Below are 24,332 nucleotides of genomic sequence, written 5' to 3' on the forward strand. Positions count from 1 at the left end.
ATATTGAACACAAACACTATTTTATGAATAAAAATGAACATATCTGCATAAATTAACACTGTGCAATTCTTCACGCATGACAAAAACCGTCGCTTACTGTAGTACCAACACAAACGCACAGTTGTTGCCACCGTGTTGACCATGCGCCGGCACTGTTCCAGTGCTAGCTAGCTACCGCTGTCGCTCTGGTACACATCAACAAACCAGCCACCCTAATCTCCCAATGTCCTCCGACTTCCCTTTCGGCGCAGACGCCGATATCGGCCCGTCTCGTCAGCGGGTTGCCCCCTGGTTCGTATGACGCTCCCGATTGCACTACTACTGCCGGCAACAACAAACGTCCCGCGCGGCTGTGCTGTCCGGATCGAGCTGGTACGGCAAGCGGTGGGTAGGCAGGCGCAGCGAAACCACGCCAGACAGCAGTAGCAGCAGCATAAAGAAACGCAAAGCGAGCGGCAGTTCGGATACACATCGACGCACATGGCATCGGGACCGCAGTCGAGAGTAACGTTTCGTACGTACGAGGCGGTTTTCGTTCAGCAGTACCGTGCGCGACATTCGGAATGCGCGTTGGTCGTCTGCGCGACCCGTTGACTCGCGAAACGTAGGGCAGAAGCTACACATCTTTCACCAGCAGTGGGATAGGCAAACAAACAAAATCGCGTGAAAATTTCGTCCAATTTTCAATTCCGGGCTGGGAAAACTTAGCCGTGTGAAAGCGTACAAAGTGCAACACGAAGCTGGGCGAGCTAGTTCTTAAACCATACGCCCCTCAGACCGTGTCGCGTGTGAAGCGCAGTGATAGTTTGTGTGTAACCCATTGCACGAATTTTCTTTTACCTGGCGGTGGAAAATTTGTTCCAGGATCGTCTGCAAAAGTCCAGCACACAATGTGGGCACGTACGCTGCGAATCATACAGTCGTGGCGGTGACGGCGGAACTTTGTCCATTAAAACTCGTCTACCTTCGCCAATCCCAGTCTCTGTCTGTGCCGGATTTTCTTTGTGTGTTTATCTGTGTATGTATGTGTGCGTTAATATTGAGGAAAATTCCCTCAGGATAAGGCAAAGAGTACCTCGAAACGTTCTGTGGGAAAAAAAACGCAGGTTTGAAAAGATTCCACAACGTTCTGGCGAGGGGCCGCACCGTTTGGCTTTCTTTTTGTCCCACATCCGTTTAGTGCATCAAACGTGTTCTTCCACAATTTGCTTTCGTCGCGGCTTTGATGTCTTCCATTTTGGAAGACAATTTCCTCTCACCATCTTCTCGGTGAAAGAAAATACATTTCAATTTTATGCGTCCATCGGGCAAGGCTCAGCAATTCATGGTTCTACCGTTTCTTTTTGTGCCCGCCCGCGTGACGGTGTTTTAGTGAAAGTGGTTTTTAATGCGTGATAAAAGTGCAAAAAGTCAATTTACATCGTAAGTGAGTTTTTCAAAGTCCAAGCCGGAAAGCAGCATTTTGCCCAACAACTTCAAGTGGGGCTTCCAAGTGGAGTAGGCTTTTATGCACCCGTTACAACCAATGCCCAACGGCGGGGCGCGTTAACGTCCGAAGGTCAGCAACAGCAGGAAGACAAAGTTGCTCCCAGTAATGATAGTGATAAGCTAATTGTGCTAGTGTTCGAGTGCGCTTGAAGAAAGAAAACTAAACACACACTCGTTCACACTCCCACACACACGCAGTCTCAGCTGAGAAGCCAAAATCAGCGCAAGTGTCCTTGCAAGGCATCCTTCAATTATAATCAAGTCAAATGGATACAAATCGCTAGCATCTAACAGCTCGCTAGCTCGTGCTACGAATTACTGACCTCATGCCCCACCGTCTTCCGCTCCCGGGCCTTCTGGGCGCAGTTCATCGATTTTTGTATGCTGCTGCTCGGCTGCACGGCGGCTCCCAACTGGTACAAATCCCATCGACAGTGTATATGTGTGTGTGTCCGTGTGTGGATAAATGTTTGTTCACTGTGGTCCAAGCAGTGCCCGCTACGCCTCGCCGGTTCCGTTAAGGCATCTGTTAGCGGCTGGTAAAAGCTGGACCGAGCTTTATAAACTTGCATAAAAATTCCACTTCAGATTGAACCTACCGAAAAGGTAGCGGTTGGAAGTGTACCGGTCAAGCACCGTTACGATTGAACGATTTGATTGCCGGGCTCCAATTGCTGGAGCGAGTGGAGTTTTGCAGATTTTAAACCACCGCAAAGTAATACAAGTTTAACAAAACATGAAGGACACCGCCAACCGGCGCTATCGTTCGCAACGGTAAGTTGACCACGTGGAAAGGAAGCAAGAACAAGCATTAGCTCTCCGAGGGCTAACAAAAAAGTCCCATTCAGTCCCTACTGACTCATAGGGGAGGAAAACTGTTATCAATATTTATGGTGAAGAAATGAAGAAAGAAAAAAACAAACACATACATATTTGTTCTGTCCCGCGTTATCTCGCATTACGGTTCTAGCGCAAGGGCTCTCGATTAACCTTTTCTAACCCTGCAGTTCCTGCTAATGTTATTGTTATACGTATATATGAGGTGAGATTTCTTGGAAGGGTTTGCGAAACGGGATAAGCAAAGACACCTTTCTACCCACCCCATAAAGGTCCAGTTAATGTTAAGGGCTGCCACCAGGAACCCTAGTTTTTTGGAAGTGTCGTAAGATTGAATCATACTTTCTTATGATTGGGTCGGTATTCGTAGCCTATCATTAATAATTTATCAGGCAAAATACCTTGTACTTTTAACATCCGTCCTCAAAATTAATCCCAACCGTTGATCTGATCCAACCGTCACATCTTCCATCCAAGGTCATGTTCACCTTGCCAATTCCACTGCAGCTTTAATGATCTGCGTCCTTGCAAAAACGACTCCGATCAACCACGCAGATGTATGAGTGGTTGACCCTCACCCCAAAAAAGCGGAATCGATCAACCCCAAACCCCACGAAAGCAAACATTTTCTTCCGTGCCAACAAAAATCACGCCACACACACACACCACTTCCCGCATGTCGCTGATCATGTTCATGGGTTTTGGGGCAAAATTCATACGACCCGGTCGCAAAGATAAGAGCACTTTAATGGCGATCGTCTGTGTGAGCGTTGCAGAGAAGTAAGCGCAAGGAATCATAGTTGCGTGTCACTAAAAAGAAACACACACACACAGACTCACACATCAAAGACGAACTGCATCATCGCATTAAGGTGACGGTCGGTAATGAGATCAAGATCAGGCGGCGTACGGCAAACACGATCGACCGCACGCAATCTCCCGCCACCCGGGAGAAAGGAGATACCGTCTCGCACCGTTCCGGCAGCAAAACACCGAAGAGGAGGAAAAAAAATAGCTTACACTGTGGATGAGCAATCGCTTGTGTTTGTGTTGGCCCTGGTCAGGACGGTCGCAAAGGTCTGATATTACATCCCGTGTCCATGAACGTTGGTGGTACGCTCCCGCATCGTTGGCTCGGCGATGGTTTCTTTTATTGCTTCTCTCCGTTTTCTTTCCATCTCGCCTCTGTCCGTGTTGGGTGCATTTACCCGCGGCTGTTGCGAGGGAAAGCTGGCACTGGGGCGACGGCACGATGCACACACGCATTTGCATTTTGCGTGTGCGAAACGATTGATTGCACGTAGGTGCAATTGCAGCGCGGCTAATATTTACAAGCGGCCAGAACTGCTAATGAGCTTCTGCAAAATATGGCAAAAGATGGTTTCCATATTAGTACCCATAATCGATGCTAAATGCATCTCATCAACGCTCAGCTTTTATGTGGGTTTGCGTGTGTGTGTGGTATTGACCAAAAAATCGTTAAAATTTAATTTCCTTCCCAGTCAGTCAGTTCGGTGTCACGGAAAACCGGTACAAAGAGAGCCTTCTACCCTTCCCCGATTCGCGAGTTGCTTCACACACGACCCGATTAGCGGCGGGGTAATAAAAAAGAACACTTATTATTCTTCACGTACCGTCGCGCCTAATGTTTACCGACCGACACAGCACAAAGCTCACGGGAGCTATTAATTGGGTGCGTTATAAACGGCTGAGAGTGTTGCAAGACCGCTTCAGCTGAGACGAGCAACTCTTCTCTTTATCAATTAAATAAAGAAACCCGTACCAGCGGTATCGATGCACTCGTGGCAGTCGCCGAAGAAAGTCCAGGGGATTCTCTTTTCTAACAACGTGGAAAAATGCACAGCACCTATCCGTGCTTATCTCTAAGTGTTCGAGCGGATAGCGTGCTTCCGTGCGGCCCGCAACCACTGTTGAATCAATCGCTACAAAGTCTTCCGAAACGTGCTCGGGAATATTCGAGCACCAGCACTGTGGCTAGGCACCGCTGTGGACCGTTGGCCGTGTGCTTTCCCGTTCACTCGAACCAATCGCCGAACGCCGGGCAAGTTCGAACGGCAATAGGCCGCCGGTGCCGTGATTAGCATTCCGGTCAGACCCCTGCCGGTCGCCGGTTGAGCTTATAAGCTAATGACATTAGTCGCTTTTTGCCGTGCGCTAGTAGTGGACGGAAATTGTCGATCGTTCTCTGCATTCGGGCTGTCGGCTTTACTATGCTGACTGACCTGTTGAGGGAATCTCGGCGAACGTTCCTCACCCGCGTTGGCCCTGTTCCAACGCGCACAACTGATTGAGAATCGCTCTTTTGAGCCATTTCGATGCAGTCGGGAAATTTGCTTCCGTTGCAAATGGAATCTAACACACGCGCGTGAAGCTAACATCTGGAACACATGCACATCGGTTCGGGCTCTTTATTTCTTGCACAGACTGGGGTCGACAGCCCGACCTCACCGAAGGGTCAGTGAACTAATAAAACATCCGCTAGAACCGTCTCTTTCTCTCTGTGTCTCCCTCAGAAACGCATTGTCTAGAAGGCAAAGCAGCCAGTCATCAAACACCAACGCCCTTTCGGTTTCCTTGTTGCGGTACGGTATCGTTGCCATTCCCAACATCAAATAGAATCACGCTGGCGCCCTCTCCGTATGCATGTGTTTGTGCTGTTTCGCCATTCTTTCGTTTCACTTCCGTCCGTTGTTTGAGTTGATATAAAAAACGAAACCATCCAAGATGCAAATACGGTGACGCGCGCTGACAGCAACAAATTATGCACCGCAGCTTGTCCCAGCAACCATCGTGCCTGGGGATCAGATTCGTGCGAGGAAATGCGAGATAATCGAAGGAAGTGTAAACAATCCATGCCACCACGCTATCCCATATCGTCCCCCCGTCCGGCGTGTACGAGTGAGACATGTTTCTTTCACCCAGCGCCAAGGGACATTGCTGCGCCAAGGTTCAAGTGAAACCATTCACATTTTACACCGCGCATCGATTGCGTACCCGATCCATTCCCGACGACAGTGTGTGACTGCATCAACAAGCAAACAAACCGGCCTATGAAAGTAGTTCTTTCATGGAGAGTCTTTTTTTTGTTTCGTTTCGTTCGTTTGCTCTACCCAATGTTGACCCACTTTCGGGCAGACGTGGAACACTTGGAACTGGGGCAAGGTTTACCGGAAGCGTGCGCAGTATTACTTTTGTGCCTACCTGCAGGTCCTGCGAATAGTGGTCATCTTAAACCAGAAGGTATCCGGTACTGCTTGAGCGTACTTCGGCACGAAATCATACACCGTCTGGTACAAGATATCGCCCATAGACCACAGAAGGTTACGAGCTGACTACCAGAAAATTGGCATTGACTTACATATGTATATGTCACGCGGGTGGAGCACTGGTTCGCATAACTGGTTTTACAACCTGCCACCTTTCTGGCGCCATTCAAATGGTGGATCAAAACAGGCCGTTCGCGGACGACTTCAACATTTTCGATCGCATATCGAATGACGCAAATCGCCTGGTTCCCAATATCGTCCGAAACGGCAAAATTCATGTAAAATCGTTTCCACGATTTTTGGAAGGAACCTGTTTTTGTTGGAGACATTCAACGTGGGGGAAAGCCCTTCGCAAGCTGGATGAATCTCGATTGAACTGGAGTTTCGAAGATCGCTCAACAAAAAGACCTTGTTGTGGACCGGGGGGGGGGGGGGGGGGGGCATTCTTAATTCGCCAACGATCAGCTCCAATAACCAGCCGTGTGCACCACCACCACACCCCGCTCCGCAATGTGTATGGTAATGATCGATCATTAGCGACGTTAGCAAATGATGGCCGTTCCCATAGCGCGGAACAATTGTACAAAGGCCTCTCTGGATCGTTTTTGTATGGATCGCTACCATTCAAGTACGAGTGCTTTGTGCTTGTGTGTTTGATTTATGCTACCTCGCTGACTGGTGGGCGCAGAACGGCGTGTAATGTTTACCCGCCATGCAGTTCGACGAACGACCGCACGGAAGAACATCCGAACCGTTCTTGGTTGATCTTTTCTAATCAAATCACCCACCAACCCTGCTAATCGTAGCTCGCTTCCTAATACAGCAGCCCCGATGCGATTCCTCATCTCGCCGCGGACGGCTGATAACTGGCCGCACGCAATGCCGGTCCGATGACACACGTCGACCGTACTTCACGGCTACGCGTGCTACTCGACCTACTCGAGCCTCTCTGGCCCGGGGAATTCTCCGTAGTTTGCCGCTAGACCCCGACCGAGACGGTGGGCGCGCTATCTCGGCGCTATTGGTGTGTGCGGGTAGCATTTCTTCCGCAGAATCTGTGGACACGGAGAAAACAAGGAAGGAAGTTTTGTGCCACCCCACGGGACAGTGTCGCGTGAGTGCTGTAAAGTGATAAGAGCTACTGAGAGCTGTAAACCGACGGTCTGTTGTGTGTTGTGCAGAACAAAATTCGGGTGCGATCTGCAGACGACGGCAACGACGTCACAATGGTGATGTAAAGCGGTGGTTAAGCGATATATAATATCCCCTCGGCTACCATCGAGCCTCCGGTACTCCATCTTTCGGTGGTCATCTGGCTCTCTGGCTACGAGCAGTATATTTAAAGCCTCGACCGTACCCGGAGGTGACGACAATAGTCCGCTCTGCTAGCCTGCAGCACTTGGGAGCATCAGTTTGACGAGAACAGGGCCACTGTAGTGATCGTCTCGTGATTGTGCCAGTCGTACCGTGAGTGCAGTTCCGAGTGATCTAGTGAGCTGTATGCCACATCATCTGCGGAGTGGCCAGGCACCTTCTGAGTGATCCAGTGTGGTGTTATAGAGTTACCGAAACAATTCCGATTTGTATGTGCGTGTATACGTGTTTGTGTGTATTTAGTGCCTTGAACATCCTTGCCTGGCAGTAGTCACAATGAAGAAAATCGACACCATGGAGCTGCAGGAAAGGTAGCAAAAACGTACCGATCATTTACTCACATTCAGCACAGAAACAACCACAGCGCTCTAGCATTATTTCGTCTCTGGCGTGACGTGAATCACCCAGCCGGATTACGCGCGCGATTACAATGACCCGCCATAAAGAGGCCCGAGTTTCGCCGTAGTGCCGTAGATCATGCTCTTATCAGCCTGGCTTAATCAATCACATTCCTCTATCCCGTGCGGAAACAGCTATTAGTGCACGAGAACAGCAGGGGGGGGAATCGAACCCGGCTCGCTTTAATTGGATCTTTGCTCCAATCTGATTGGCAGTTGTTAAAATCGCAGCACAATTCGAATCTTGGCCTGATATTATCAGGCAGAGAGAGCTAACTGCCAGTTATTTGGAACCGTTTTTTAATCGCCCTGGTAAAAGCAACCTGAAATTGACAGCGAGTTGTATCCATTGAGATTAATTGCTGAGAACATTGCTGGGAACAGTGAAGGGTGCGTGAAACGGGAACAGCACTTGGTAGCACACCTGGCGCCAATCCCAGGTCCGTGTGTGTGTGTGTCTGTTTATTTGCCCGATTTACAGCACCGCGAACATTACACGTTTGCTCATTGCAGCTGTTAACCTCCTCGTCCCTCTAATCACACCTCCACCCACCTCACTGCCCGCACAGTGCCTTCGTATCACACGTTGTCACTGAATTGCTCTGGATAAACATTTGCTAGAAAACAACTTTATTGCTTCGCTGCGCGGTCCCTGCGCCCATCCTAGTATCTCGCGAGTGACAACTTCTGATCATCGGCTTACGACAAGATCCCTCAACATCAGCAGCAACAACACCTTTATCTAATGCATTCGTTCGCATGCATTGCAAGACAGAGAAGTGTCTCGAGCTGGCGACGAACCCCAGCTAGCGACAGATCAAGAGAGATGGCAACCGTATATAGTTTGACGCCATGGCAAATTGTAAGGAGCAAATCTCCTTTCAAGCTTTAGTGGAGTTTGTGAAAATTATTGCCCATCGTTATGATGTGTGGTGGGTTGCGCATTATCTGGCGAATTGCATCGGTTGTGATAAGCACGGAAGCTCAGCCCGAGGCTATGATTTATACGTTCGCAAATACAGTCGGGCGGATGGGGGCTTTAGACGATTTTTAATAAACAAGTTCATAAAACGCTTGCGCTGACGTTGGGCCGAGAGGAAACAACAAAGCAGCGGACAAATAAGGGACCGGCAAACGTGTGCCGGTAACTTTACGACCGGATGGGAGTGGAAAATAATTTTGCATTATTTAAAATACCTTTCCCACCGGTTTATGCATATGGCGCTGTAATGGAATGTTACTCATTAATATCGTGACAAATTCCGGTTCGATACGATTTTTTGCATTTCGCCTATCAATCGCAACCCTTCAGATCAGTCTCGTTTGCATTTGATTTACGATAGCGGTGTCTACGGTTTGTAGTGCTGTAAACCGACACCTTCGTTGAATTGCTTCAAGGTCCAACACACTTCCGATTCGATCGTTTTGCATATTCCCATACGGCACCTTGCTGGCTTGAACGATGATGTTTTCTTGAACGCAAAGGTCAGGGGAAATGATTGTACCAGCCTATGTCGCAGTTCATTGTGGAGGTGTGTTTCTTTCCCACGGCCGAAGAGATGCTATCAGCCGATGCTGTTGTGTCACAAGAGTAATCAGTTGAATCTTCCTTTGGTTTCAATGTTGGCGATATATCTCGGCGTTGCTCAGTTCTTGCTCCAAAGTTTATATAAAAAAAAGTGGTGGATAGTAAAAAAGTGAAAAAATAATGGATAATTGATGCATATGCTTTCCTTCACTTAAAAGACATTTTCTCTACCATTAGCGTTTGATAAAAGCAACCGACTAATGACCACAATTAGAAATGGTACAGTCTTGCCATTGGTGAAGACTATTATTATGTCGCATAAATGTGTTAATAACAGGATGCATGATAGAGGGATGGAGAGCAAAGAAAACACATATGTGTGTAATTATGCCGTTAATGGAATTTCTCTCTCAGCAATCTGATGCTCAGCGTTTAAGACAACTATACCCTTCAGCCGTCTGCTGGATGCTGGATGCATTTGTGTCGTGTGTTTTACACTCTCATTAATTACCTCGAGGAGGATGTTGTCACTTTACCAAGATATGCCGCATCATACCTGCAGCACAATGAGCGGAAGTAACAGTTCTTATCAGATCGCCTTCACCAAACCGATACAACCAATGATGACAGACACTGGACTAGTCGTTTGAAGTTTCTGCGGTTTTTGTTTTTCTCCTACCAACACTCCCCACCACAATTGTCGCGCTAAATTCAATCCCGAGTGATTTAGAGCTAGTGTGAAAGGTTGGCAAATGGTCGACAAACAGTGCCCGGACATTACAGCTCGGTGGCGGACCGGAACTATACCTTTAGCGGTGAATAGCGTTTGCCACTGGTTAGTAGCTGGACTGGTGGATGGCAACAGTTTTTCAGCGAGCTGCCTAACGAACCGTCACCAGTTCGTTTTGTGCTGCTGACCTTCCCGTGGTCACACCAGTGATGTGCAGTAATTGAACTGAAATACTGTTTTAATGTTTCCGCTGTGTGTGATTAATACGTGTGATTTCAGACTGATTTGTTCACCAGTGCGATACAATATTGCCCTACAACAACAAGTGTTTTTAATGAGTTTTCCTTTTTTTGTGGCTCTTTTTTTGCAGACCCTGGATGATGGATCACGGCGTAGTGGACGAGGAAGCTCCGATAGATCCGAGGCTCAAAAATCGGACATTTACCGCCGATCAGGACTTTGAAGGTACGTGCATCAAACTCATCCATTTCAATCGGTATCGAAACGTAATCAAAATTACCACGCGCTAATACTCCATTTCCAAATGGGTGACGTGAGGCGCTTTTTACTATCAGATTAACAACAAACTGTAATCAAAACATCAGAAGCCTCATGTGAAGTGCTCATTATTGCCATTAATTTATTATTTTTTCTCTTCAATTAAAACGCCCTCTGAGGATCGATATGATGCACGTTCATTGCACATTGCGTTTGTGCATCATTGCGTGTAGTTTGTATGTTTTTCTTGCACAAAAAAAAAACAAATCAATCCCACCCCTTCTGGATGCACAGCTGTTGCATTTTCCACGATCGGTTCCTCTATCTCTCGTCTCTCTCTCTCGTCCTGTGGTTGTCGCTATCGGCACTTGAGAGTGTGCGTGTGTTGATTGTTAATATTAAATTCATCACAAACCAGCGATAATGCGTTGTGACAACGTTGTGATAACGAGCACTAAACGAGTTTTGTCAACAAGCCCAGCTTTTCTATAGTACACGTGTGCGTTCGATACAACCCCTCAACCGATCCGGGGGCCCCACTCATCTAATTCAATCTGTTTTACATTTAATGCAAGCCCTAGCTACACACCAACAGAGCGTTGCCTGACCATACGGACAGGCATCGGCCTCTTTCAGCGAATCGTGCGCCTGCCCGCCACTCGAGCCACGTATGCAAATAATGCCCCAAGCTTTGTTAATTGATCGACTTGGTAGCAGCTAAGGTTCGCCGCGGGCAGGGTCTTGGGATATGGTACCCGTAGATAGAAATGAACGCTTCGTCGGCTCTGCATTTGCGTTATTATTTGCTCTGCTTTCTCGTTTTCAGGTCACCGAGCGCACACCGTTTTCGTTGGCGTCCACATTCCGGGCTCATCCCGGCGGCATTCCCAGCGGCGTCGGCATAAGCACCACCAGACGAGCCGGGAAAATGGCGACAAGGGTAGCACGGGATCGGAAGCGGAACGGCCTGGTAAGGGGAGAGAGGGAGAAAATCAAATTATCACTTTTAATTATTTGTTCCCATTGGACAGTATTAGATCTAATTGGAAATGTTGATTGCTAAGAAAAACACTAAAACATTATGATTTTGTTAAAAAAACGGCTAGAAAAAGTTGTACCTTTTGTTAACATTATTTTCTTGAAAATCTGTTGGAAAAACCTATAATCTATGCTCTTTCCCTTTTGTGATTCTTTGTCTATTGTTCTATCTATCACTGCCTGTGTTTACTTCGAAACTGGCCGTTTAGTCGTTACGATACCCCACGTCGTCACACAACGAAGAATCAGCATCGTTGATGATGGCGAATCTTGTAAGATAGATGTAGTTTGGATGGTTCGTTTTTTGTGTGCCAGTCCTCAGTTTTACTTGATTACTACACTCGTTTTTGTTTTGTTGGACTTTCACCAACCCTTCTGTTTTTCCTACAACACATACACACAAAACACGTCTTCTACCCAACGCACATGCTTTCACTTATTTGTCCAATCATTGCTTGCGTAACGCGTAAGTCCATATTTACCTTGTTTACAATCACTACGCCAGCTCAATCGCTACACAAAACCTAATGGAAAGCGATTACACTGTCGATCAATTTGCCTATCGCTAGCTCCCCATGTCATGCCGCAAGCCATGGTCAGGTTCAATTGGACCCCACACGACGCGGCGTGGGTGGTTCTCACGCCAACTCACTCTCCCAGCAAATGCCTAATTTATTTTGCCTTCCTGACACTTATTATGCCGGCACGCTGTCTAGCGATTTATCGCCGCTTCGATTGCTTCTGCGAAACGGCGCCGACTACTGATAACGGTGCATGCAAACAGTGTCAAACGGTAGGGCCTTCCGGTCGAGAGTGTTGCGCACTTCCTGTGTGGCCTGAAGTTTGGGGAGCTGGAGAGCCGGTGTATTGATCAACTTTTTCCGTCACAAAAAGAAGAACGAAAAAAACGCTTTCTAATTGATATTTCTCAATCCTGTTTCATCCCCCCCCCCCCCCCCCCCCCGGCCTCACCAACAGTTACACCACCCGCACAAAGAGTACAGTTCATCCTGGGCGGTGAGGTCGGCGGCGAAGGCGATGGCACGCAGCACGAGTCCCACCCGCTCTTCTCCGAGATGGAGGAGCTGGTCAAGGAGGGTGACGAGATGGCCTGGAAGGAAACGGCACGCTGGGTAAAGTTCGAGGAGGACGTCGAGGAGGGCGGCAACCGGTGGTCCAAGCCGCACGTGGCCACGCTCTCGCTTCACTCGCTGTTCGAGCTGCGCAGCCTGCTGCTCAACGGCACCGTCATGCTGGACATGGAAGCGGTCAGCCTGGAGCAGATCGCCGAGCTGGTGTGCGAAAACATGGTCAACTCGGGCACGCTGCCGGTGGAGGCCCGGGACAAGGTGATCGATGCGCTGCTGAAGCGCCACAAGCATCAGCACGAGTTCGGCAGCAAGAAGAGCCGGCTGCCGCTGATCCGCTCCCTGGCCGACATTGGAAAGAATCATTCGTCTTCAAAGAGTAAGTATGCGTGACCGAGGACTCAAGGGGCCTTTTTTTGGTCGGGAAAAAGCTTCCACCACGAAGGGGGGATATTTCGAGTGTGCTTTCTTCCACTATCGGGTTGCAATCTGTTGGGAACGCGGGTGCATTTCAAAGGTATTCGAAGCAAGAAAAGCGCGATGCATTTAGCATTTGCACCATTCAAGCGGAAGGGGTAAGAGTTTGTGTGTAGCCAGCACCGCACCGGAATCGAAAAACCGTGTCATGGATCGAAAATCACAGCATTCACATACACACACCTACATGCAACCGCACTCACGCAAGCCACACGGGACTCTCGAAATCCCTGTTTTCTAGATATGCCACGCTCATCCACCAGCAAAAGCATCTCGTCGGCCAACTCATTCCCAATGCACGTCGTTTCGTCGGCACCGTCGGGCATGCACGAGGAAGGCGAATCCGCCCTGGGTCCGGTCTCGCCCCAAACCGCCCTGCTGTACGGTAGCAAAGATCAGCGCGGTCACTATCTAGCACTGCCCACAGGTACCGAATTTTTAAGCCAAACAACTACAAAAATGCTCACACAAAACCACACCCGACTACAACAACAACAGCAAAAACAACCTGTATGATTGTCGTCCTCCCTGTGTCCCGTCCTGTGTCGGGTGGCTATTAAAAGGGTGATGGTGTAGTGATGGTGGCGGCTAGATGAGATCCTCCCATGCTCGTTTCTTGCAAACCTCTGACGTTGTACATTGTGCTTGCCTGTGTAATATTCCAACAAATTCTTGCCCACCCCCCCAGTAATTGTAAATGCTTGTCTGCGTCTCCCCACAAACTGTGCTGTTGTTGAAAATTGATTCAAAATAAGTATTGTTGACGGTGACGGTAAAACGAGTGATATAATAGGCTTATAATGTGTCTAATGTGTATTACAGTGTCCTTTTAAAATAGTGTGGCTACTAACCATACCAACCGGCAGGTAGCTTAGCTATCGGTTTACATTAATTAGTTCAGCGGTCCGTTGCCAAGCTAACTCGAAATAATTAACAGGTTAAGGCAAATGAGCTGCGCAACAATAATTACCCTCGAACAAAATGGAAAAAATCACTTCCCCGCCGCGAAAACCACCGTGCGTCTCCATCGGGACAAGCGAGACCCACAAGGCTACCCACCAATCCACCACGGTTCACGGATCCCATTGACCAGTGTATTTGGCTTTCCTACCGCTTCTCGTAACGCTTCTTGCGTGATGAATTTTGACACCATTTTAATGAGCCCCGTTGCCTCGACTCCTTTGCGGGTGTAACGCAACTGCCTGAATCGTCGCCTAACTCCTTCCATCGGTCCTGCACCGGTGGCCCAGCAGGCTTGATAATGATTAGTGAGCAAAACCCGTCTCGTGTCACCTGATCCTGTCGCAAGTGCGTTCCCGCTCCTTGACTGTCATCGTTAGCGGTTCGCTGTCTCCGTTCCTCGGTGTACCGCTTTCCTGTCCGAATCGACTAAAAGCTTCTTACAACCGTTTCCTACGTTCGTACCATTCTTTGTGGCGTGAAACACATATACACAGAGATAAAGATAGAGAGACACACACATACTTAAACTCCTGTGAGAATGGCAATGGTGTCTTATTTCCGTGAATGTTCCATACCCCCTCCCCTTGCATAGTGTATCGCCCAAGTGGGAGGTTATAGTGAATAAATATTGCCATCCCGCTTTTCGCCCTTTCGCTTTTCCACGTTGCCCAACGCGGTAGACGACATTTCACCAACGGCTTCCCACAGTGGCGGTGCAGGTGGTACGGCCGCAGGTGCCAGCAACGCAGGATCCACCGTTGGAGTTACCACCTGGTTCCATGCCGGTGCTTCAAGTTCCGCCAGCTCGACGAGTGCGCCCGCTGGAAGAGGTTTTTTATTACAAAAATAGCTTTCTATTCCTGTGTTTTACTTCATTCTCTTACTCTCTTTACCTCTAACTCTGTCTCTCTATGTGTGTCTATTTCTACGTGTATCTCTCGTGTGCCCTTGTTCTTGAAAGAGTTCTACTTCTTTTTGTCCTTCTTTTTTGTCAATACTTCCGTTACCCGTTGCCAACACAAATCTCCAATTATCTCTACATCGATGTTTCTTTCTCACCATTCGTCGCTCATCCTACGCCTTTTATCATTATTCTTAAACCCATACCTATATCGGTGTGTTTTCACGACTTAGATTATAGAAAAATGGGCAACAGAGCGCTGCTGTAGCACTGCCTCCAAAACCATCGATCGTTTTCAGTGCATTGTTTTTTTATATATAGACGTTTGCTCCTCTTTAATGCCGTTTCGTTTTCATACTCATTGTCAACCTGTTTTTGAAAGTTTTCTCACTTTGCCATTACTTTCACCATTCACGTGGCCATAAGGAGCTTACACAGTTTCTTGCTAAGTCGTCTCATCATAAGTCTATCATTCTACTGTACTCTCTCTCTGTTTGTGTGTGTGTACGTGTGTATCTGTTGGTTTCATGATGTTTTTAGATCGCTTTCAATCACGCTCTACTCATTCCTATCACCTTATCGTTACGGTAATTGAACTGTTCGGTTAATTTTTAACAAGCGACTTTGCAATTGATCATAACCTTTCAATCCACACACACACACGCACCGAACCAAGCATAAGAAAAACAAAACTCACTACCTACACTCGTTACTCCTACGAACCTACAATTTCTGTTGGGCGCACGGGTGATAGCCTAAATAAATAACAATCACAACTCACGAAAGGCACGTCAATCTTGAGGGAGCGAGGGAAAAGCTAGAGAAAATCAATCATACTTGCATTTGACGGATAACTTCGCTTAGAGTAACCCAATGATATTATATTTACTTAGGAGGGATAGAATCATTCACCACAAAAAATACATTTTTAACCTTATCCTTGCCATCTCACCTCATAAACTGGTTGTTGAATGTTTAAGTATTTTTTATTAGCGCAACTTCATCCGCACTGTTACGCATATCGTGTATAAGCTCATCGGTAACGTTTGCTCGTCTAACAATACTCTCTCCCTACGCTCGATTGCGACACAGCAAAAGCAAAAGTAACAAAAGCATCCAAAAATGTGTGCCACATCTTCCTCCTCCCGTCCCTCTTCCAGTTGAAGACCAAGCGAATACTAACAGTCCACCGAACAGTAGTAGCGCTACTAGCAATGGCAGTAACCCGAATGCATCAGGCAAACCGCCGACCAACGGCAACAGTGGCAGCGGCAAACACTTAACCGTCCCTGGGCGGGCCGCCGGTAAATGAACTTCCTCGTTTGTTTTAAGCTAGCACCAACACCCAAACCCGCTGCAGATACACCCCATCACACAACTCACATTGTAGCAGCGTGGGTAACAGTTTGCTGCACGTTTTGTAGAGTACCTCCATACATACACTCCAATCAGTAGTCTCAGCTTCACACAGCAACAGACCGTAGATTCGTAGATTCGTAGATATGCTCCTGTATAGACGCTCATGCTCTTGTATATAGTCAACGAGATGGAGATCGTTTGGTAGCCCAAATTGTTTGGTCATTTTTCATACCATTTTTACAATATTTCACATAGCGATTCTCCACTTCAACACACATACAAACACAGACGTTTATTTCTGGAGGAGATTTTCTCTCTGCTCGTTTCGTAGCATAAAGTAATTTGTGACCGTCCAACGTGACTATTTCCACGTTCGGGAACGCTTGCAGACATTGCAATTTTGTTCCTGTCCTGCTTTTTCCGCCAACATAACGTTCCTTACACGGTGCGCAGTATAGCGTACGGTGGTGAGCAGCAACAGTGGTAGCCCTGTAACACAAATCAATACGAATGCCTTCAAGCTACGAACACATTCAGTGCGATAGCGCGAACATCCTGCAATCGTTCCAGCACTGAATCGTTCTGACCTGCATTTTCGTGTGGAATAAACTGTTCCCCACTCTCCCCCTCTCCCTCTCTCTCTCTCTCTCTCTCTGTCAACCTCAGTCCATCCGGGATGGCCCATAGGCTACAATTATCCTATGCGCCTGCTATGGTACAGTTTCGCAGTAATGTGAAATGAGTTTTCCCTGGGTTTGGGATAGAGCTTCCGTACCGGTAACATGCAATTCGAAAGGGAACGTACAGGGAAACTTACGTGCAGTCTTCATTTTCAACCGCCCAAGCGTTCTTGCAATTTTCTACAAAACTTAATTCTCGCTGGTTTTGTACAGTTCTGAAACGTGAACCAGTCCTGCTGAAAGTCAGAGCATCAGCACTAAAGTAATGATAACAAATGAGTTTGTCTGCCCTCCTGGGGAGCTTCTGTAGCAGACGTGTAGCGTTTTATTTCGTAAAGTGTTTGAGTAGTCGTCCTCCTTTATTTGTGTTTAATCGTACCGTACTAACTCGCCACAGTATGCTGCATGTTTTTAACAACAATTTATATAAAATAATGTAACAATAATTAACAGTAAACCCTACTCTAATTTTCTTATGTAGGTATTGTACGTTATTTGTGTAATATTTCTCTCCCATTCGTATTTATTGTCCGTTAATCAGTCTCCTAAACTCCACGACAAGTAGAACGAATTAGAAATTTGCTTCCTTCACACACCCGAAACAACAGGAAACTGACACCTGTTTCCAAAACAAGAACACGCAGTGTACACAACTCATCCTGCATTTCAAAACAAAACAAAACTGTCCCCCAAACCGAAACTAATCTTTCCCGGCATCTCACACCCGCACAGGAGAAAATATGACGCAAAGTCCGAGCAACGTTTCGATGCCGCGCAACGCCAGCTCGGGCGAGCTGCAGAACGGCGAGCATAAAACGAACACACACTTCATGCGCAAAATTCCGCCCGGCGCCGAGGCGAGCAACATTCTCGTGGGCGAGGTTGACTTTCTCGACAAGACGCTGTCGGCGTTCCTGCGGCTCAACACCGCCTCGGTGATGGGCGACCTGACCGAGGTGCCAGTACCGACCAGGTAAGCCGACTTTTGGGTTTTGTGGAGGAGGAGGAGTACTATTTTCCGCGTTCACGTCCAACTACAATTCGCTACGTTTCGCTAGATTTATCTTCATCCTGCTCGGACCGCCCGGCAGCCATGGCAGCTTTCACGAAATTGGCCGCGCCATGGCGACCCTCATGTCGGACGAGATATTCCACGAAGTTGCCTACCGCGCGAAGAGGCGCGAGCATTTGCTCGCCGGCATTGACGAGTTTCTCGACGCGGTCACGGTGCTGCCGCCGGGCGAGTGGGATCCTTCGATTCGAATAGAGCCGCCGGCCGCCATACCCTCGCAGGAGGTACGCAAACGGCCGCCCGAGAAAAACCCCAAGGAAGAGATCGACGAAGAGCTGGAGGAGCAGCGGCAGCGCGAGGAGGCGGGCCTGTCCCGCACGGGCCGCCTTTTCGGTGGGCTGATCAACGATCTGAAGCGGAAGGCGCCGTTCTATCTGTCCGACTTCAAGGACGGCCTGTCGATGCAGTGCGTCGCGTCGTGGATCTTCCTGTACTTTGCCTGCCTGTCGCCGATCATCACGTTCGGCGGGTTGCTGGGGACGGCCACCGGCAACAATATTGCCGCGATGGAATCGCTCGTGTCGGGCTTCGTGTGCGGCATCGGGTACGGGTTCTTCTCCGGCCAGCCGCTCACGATACTCGGCTCGACCGGTCCGGTGCTGGTGTTCGAGACGATCGTGTACGAGTTTTGTCAGAAGGTGGGCTGGGACTATCTGACGTTCCGGTTCTGGATCGGTACCTGGATCTCGATCATTCTCGTCGTGCTGGTGGCGGTCGACGCAAGCGCGCTGGTTTGCTACATCACGCGCTTCACGGAGGAAAACTTTGCCTGCTTGATCGCGGTCATCTTCATCTACAAGGCGATCGAGAACGTGTTTCACATCGGGCAGGAGTATCCGCTGAACACGGCGGGCGGGAAGTATGATTGTGCGTGCCTGCCGCCAGCAACGCATGAGCTAACGCCGGAAGCCGTCCATCAGTGGGCACAGTACGATCTGCGAACGTGTAAGGTAAGTGTGCTGGAAACGGTTAACGTTGCTATAGAATTATATTTAATTTTCAATACAAAAAACCCCTGATCATACCAGACCCTCAACGGAACGCTAACCGGTGCCGACTGTGACAAGCCCGAGTACGTGTCGGACGTCTTCCTTATGTCGATCGTGCTGTTCCTCGGCACGTACATCATCTCGGTCATCCTGAAGGACTTCAAGAATGCGCTGTTCTTCCCGGCAGTTGTGCGCCAGTTCATTAGCGACTTTTCCGTCACGATAGCGATCTTCTCGATGACGCTGCTGGACGTCTTTACGCGCATCGCCACACCGAAGCTGGACGTGCCGAGCGAGTTCAAGCGCACGATCCCGGACCGCGGCTGGATCATCATGCCATTCCACGAGAGCAATCCGGCCTGGTCGTCGGCCCTCGCGATCCTGCCCGCCCTGCTCGGCACGATACTGATATTCATGGATCAACAAATAACGGCTGTGATAATCAATAGGAAGGAGCACAAACTCACCAAAGGTTGTGGCTACCATCTCGATCTGTTCGTGCTGGCTTGTCTGATACAGATCTGCACCATGATGGGTCTGCCCTGGTAAGTGTAGCATTGCTCCAAGCTCACGCCGGCTCTAACTAACGCGACGTTCTTCCTCTTCCTAAGGTTTGTTGCTGCCACCGTGCTCAGTATTAATCATGTCAATTCCCTCAAGAAAGAGTCCGAGACGGCGGCACCGGGCGAGAAGCCGCAGTTTATCGGCGTACGGGAGCAGCGCGTCACCCACATACTGATCTTCCTCATGATCGGATGCTCGGTGCTGCTGACCCCGTTGCTGTCCCACATTCCCATGCCGGTGCTGTACGGTGTGTTTCTGTACATGGGCGTGTCGGCCCTCAAGGGGCTACAGTTCTTCGATCGGCTGCTGATCATGCTGATGCCTGCCAAGTACCAGCCGGACTACATGTTCTTGCGACAGGTAAAAATGCTCCTTCCCGTGCCATTTAAATTGCACAAAACACAGTTATCTAAGATATTTAACCATCTTTTGTTCTCTGTTCAAACTTCTCGTTCCTGCGTAGGTCCCCATTCGGCGGGTGCATCTGTTCACCATGATACAGCTGGCATGCTTTGCCGTGCTGTGGCTGATCAAATCGTTCTCGATCACCTCGATCCTCTTCCCGCTGATGCTGGTGGTGATGATTGGCGTGCGCAAGTCGCTCGATTACATCTTTACCAAGCGCGAGCTCAAGATCCTGGACGACATCATGCCCGAGATGACGAAGCGGGCCCGGGCGGACGATCTGCACCAGCTCGAGGACGGCGAGGTGGGAATTTACAGACGGCTGGTTGGGTGCTGTATCGGCGCCAAGCCGAAACAGCAGCCAGTCACCACGATCAGCGTTACCAAAGTGGCCGAACAGACGAACAAATCCAACAGCACTAACCCCAATAGCTAATGACTTCCCTCCTTCTGTACTCCCCCCCCCCCCTCACTACTTCTCCGCTCGCTCGATTCCTTGTAAAGTTCCATTCGAATTGTGTAGTGTATCCGTTTATTGTCGTCCAACGGTTCCCACCTGCACGGGATCGCATAATAGGTCCTTAGTCCGGCTCTTACGGCTAGTATTTTACTCCTCTTAGTGCAATCTTTGCTATTTCTTTGCTATATTAACTGGAGCCATCGCTCTACAATGCTTCCATTCCATTAGCTAATTATTTTTTTGCTAAATTATCGTTTAAAGTTAGTAAACCTATGCACCTGTGCACCTTACTTTTTAATCGTAAATTACTTTCACACCACCACGATACAAAGTTACTGTCCGGTTGCTTTAGTTTAGTTCGTTACGCCTTTGTTTACTATCTGCTATCGGTTCATTTATATTTTGAAGAGTTACATCCACTCGTAAGTGCTACGTAGCAACACAAATAATTAATTTTAAAACAATAATATTTACAACGAAAAATAAAACAACAACACCCGTACACAAAAACAATCACACAAACATACGACACAGGTCTGAAAAGGAAAGAATACTTTAGCTAAATGCACCATGCTTAGTTTTAGTTAAAGTCGTAATTGCTGTTTCATTACTAGCCAATGTTGCAACCGTAGACTTATTTAATATGTTCTGTGCGGAGCGTAATCGTTTTTAAACTAATTTTGGCGTTCGTTTTGTGCAGTAGTTGTATAGCAGAAGCAGATAGCATAACTGACCAGAGATAAATAAATTTACAACAACACGAAACTCTACCACAGAAACAACACTTCATTCAAAACATTCATTAAAACATATTATTTCCCTTTTTGTAATTTAGCTACTCAAACATACGTGCAGTTACTTAAAACACAACCGATGGTACAGCGAAATGCTACACTTAGATGATAGATATCTCCGACTTCAGGTATCATGGATTAGAGTAAAAAATAAGAAAATAATGGAAAAAATAAGTTTTTTTTGGAAAACTTGATATTTGTTGTAGTCATAAAAACATAATTACTAAAACTATTGAACAAGAACATTCGTTACAGGCGGAGGTTTATAGTAACTGCATGTAGCTGTGTATATGGTTATTATCATTTCATAATTGATATCGAAATAACTATCCTTTTTTCATCTTTATCCGAAACATCAGACCCTCTTTCAGACAACACATGTTAAAAAATTACTGTCATTTAAAAAAAATGACAAAAACTACAATGCTTTCGATGTTTAGTTTGAAGATCAACTTACAGTATAAACTGTAAAACTTCGGGTAAATTATAGTAGCGTTTTTATAATTATGTTTTTGTTTGTTTCAATTGTCACAGTATGTCAGCACTCAAAACCACAACTCAAGCTTTACTTATTATAATTTAATCTACACTTCTTTCACCTTTTCAAACATTTCAATTTACTCTCTCCTCGACAGGAAAACCTAAATCTACTAACAGCACAGCGAACACAAATCATCGTTACTAACCACTAAACCATTTTGTGGATTGCTCCTTTATCTATCTGTTTGAAAATTACTTACCTTCTCTGCATGCGCCTTTCAAAGCCTTGATACTAAAAGATACCAAACGATGCACGAGCACGCATTACGAACGCAGGAAAATCCTTTTAATTTCACAAATCCCTTTCTCCACCATCACCATGACACAAAAGACGACGCTAACAAAAAACTGGACGCGCTCCTTTCCACACGCTTTGCCACCAAACATCGACCACTGACAGCATTCCTCCAACTAACCGCGCGGGACATGGCCAGTGGATATTTGAAGCATCCACCTGTTATCTCGTTGCACCTTTTTACGTCACTCCCACCCATTCCCAAACAGGACTCTGGACAGCATTCGGCGGACAATCTGCAGCTACCGCTGGAAAATGGCACCGTGAACGAGAAAGGCAAGATCAACATATCGGAAGAGGTCAACCGGACGACCATCTGGAAGCAGGTCAACAACTGCAATGTGCTCTTCACCAAGAAACAAACCCCCGTGAAACATTCGCAACAGCAATTGTAAGTGAAAGGGTGTCAGTGGGAAAACGATGGTTATTAACTGTTCTAACTAGAGATAAATAACTCTGATTTTGATTCATGGTTCTGAATAAATCTATGAAATAAATAAATTTATATGAATATCAAAGTTTTATATTCATGATTTTTTTTTTAATTCATGAATCTCTGCGGATTCATGAATATAAAAAAAAACTAAAAATTCATGAATCTCTAAAAATTCAAGAATCTTTAAAGGTTTCTGATTCATACGGTATTCAATAATAGAATATTGTTGAATTTCAGTAGATTTATAAATCTAAAATCATTTATAAAGCATTCTGTTTGTCATAATTAACCTGTAGCCTCGATAGAACATAAATCTCTAAAGATGCTTGAATCTCTTGTAGAAATGGGTAGCACTAATCCAGATGCATGAATCTGAATGAATCTTTAACACTCTGGGTGCTGCGGCGATCGATTTCGATCGACTCTCAGCAGACAGTATCGCAGCGGGATGAAATAGAGAACATAATGCAGAAGCGGAATCGCCTCTAGTGATTGGAAAAATGAAGTTTTCTGGAATCGATTTCAAAATCGATATTGGCTACGGAATCGGCCAGAATTGGTTCGGGAATTGGATCCGAAATCAGAATCGGTTTCGAAACGGAGTCGGTTTCGGCATCTCCATAAAAATAGGCGTTTGGATCCAATGATACTACGTATTGATAACCGCTAAGAGTCAAAATTTACTTGTAAACGATCCATTCTCTTCGAGATTCCCGGACTGATTTCGTATCTGAAACATCTTATTTCAATTGCAACAAATTAACGGGGCAAATTGCAATTCCCGGAGTCAACTCCGGAATCGACTCCGGAATCTACTCCGGCATCGACTCCGGAATCGGAATCTACTCCGGAATTAATTCCGAATACGGAATCGGAATCGGGTAGTACCGATTCCGAGCTCCCCCCACTAACCGTCTCTAAGGATCAGAAAGAGAATGAACGACCGTTAGCCAACGAAACGCTCTCACCGCTCTCTTATCTTGTACTATATTTTCCGCAGAAAGTCAGTGCAAAATGCCTACGCTCACAGTGTTAAAGTGCATCCATGAATGGATCTGTACACTCATGAATATCCAAAGATTCGTGAACCTTCTAGTGATTTATAAATATATTTTAGAGCTTCATATGCATCTACAAAGATTCATAAATCTTTTGATATTCGATTCGAGATTCAAATCACTCGTGACCAAAGATTAACATAATTAAATCAGAAAAAAAAATCATAAAGCAGAACACTAGTTTTAACTACTCTACATCTTTCTCCCACTCATTGCAGATCTAAATTGAGTGAAACTGAAAAAAGACTGTCCACCATGCGGGAGGAAGATGAGGTGGCGGATGAACCGAGTCGTCAATTAAGTCACCAGAAGAGGACACAGGTCTAACGATTTTCCGCACGTTTCGCTGGCTCATGTGTCTGTGCTTGGTCTGTCTGTGTGTCTATCTGTATGTGTGCGTTTAGTACCTACATTTTAAGCTCAGCGCCATTATCCATTGCATTCAAGTGCATCCTTGTGTTAGAAGTCCCGGCTTTAGCAAAGTATACTGACACAAGATACTGACAAACTACTCAATTCCTTTCAAGTGACGACGCTAGAAAGAGAGAGAAATAGAGATTGAGAGAGCGAGATGAAGAAAAAAAAGGCCAATACAAACACAGATCGATTAGAGCACCTTCACAGACATCTAAACACATAAACACAACACACCAACACAGGCCCCTGAAACCTGGCGAATACTAACATCCGACTACTTCCCTACACCCTCTAAGTATTAAAATCAGGCCGATTTTGTGTAAATTGTACGTAACTGCATCCCGTGGATGGTTTTTGTGAGTGTGTCTGTTAGCAAAAATTAGCAACAGTTTGTATTCGAATGAAATATTCTTGCAATAGATCAGCGCAGTTTTGGATGAAAATGGATGGCTTTCAAGTAGGCAATACACTAGAGCGTGCTGATTTAGTTACTAGTAGTGCATTTTTAAAAAGCAAATAGCGAAGGCTTGCGTAAATGGGGCTACCTCTTTATTTCACATTGTTTCACTGCATATATACATTACATTGTAAAAAAATAGGCAATTTAAACATTTCGTTCCATTTGCATTGCATTACACGATGTTAATCAGCTGTAC

General features: G+C 46.8%; 1 protein-coding gene across 13 annotated transcripts in view; it reads left to right on the forward strand.

Moving 5' to 3' along the window:
* The window catches only part of LOC120956835 (electroneutral sodium bicarbonate exchanger 1), a 37,191-nt gene that overhangs the window by 11,397 nt on the left and 1,462 nt on the right, over positions 1–24,332 (forward strand). Inside the window, exons 1-14 of one of the 13 annotated variants that reach the window (XM_040378597.2) lie at positions 475–604; positions 1,373–2,262; positions 10,013–10,107; positions 10,967–11,110; positions 12,157–12,645; positions 12,985–13,170; positions 15,768–15,911; positions 17,379–17,619; positions 17,705–18,668; positions 18,747–19,252; positions 19,319–19,631; positions 19,735–19,980; positions 21,975–22,156; positions 23,478–23,580. In XM_040378597.2, coding sequence (XP_040234531.2) covers positions 2,225–2,262; positions 10,013–10,107; positions 10,967–11,110; positions 12,157–12,645; positions 12,985–13,170; positions 15,768–15,911; positions 17,379–17,619; positions 17,705–18,668; positions 18,747–19,252; positions 19,319–19,631; positions 19,735–19,980; positions 21,975–22,156; positions 23,478–23,580 — 3,651 coding nt within the window. In that variant the 5' untranslated portion in view covers positions 475–604; positions 1,373–2,224. Of the gene's footprint in view, positions 1–469; positions 2,263–6,565; positions 7,298–10,012; positions 10,108–10,966; positions 11,111–11,275; positions 11,451–12,156; positions 12,646–12,984; positions 13,171–14,386; positions 14,537–15,767; positions 15,912–17,378; positions 17,620–17,704; positions 18,669–18,746; positions 19,253–19,318; positions 19,632–19,734; positions 19,981–21,565; positions 22,157–23,477; positions 23,581–24,332 lie in introns of those variants that run through there. The other 12 variants (XM_040378601.2, XM_040378596.2, XM_040378598.2 and 9 more) reach the window with 12 other exon arrangements.

Source organism: Anopheles coluzzii, chromosome 3, assembly GCF_943734685.1.
Source record: "Anopheles coluzzii chromosome 3, AcolN3, whole genome shotgun sequence".
Lineage (NCBI taxonomy): Eukaryota > Metazoa > Arthropoda > Insecta > Diptera > Culicidae > Anopheles > Anopheles coluzzii.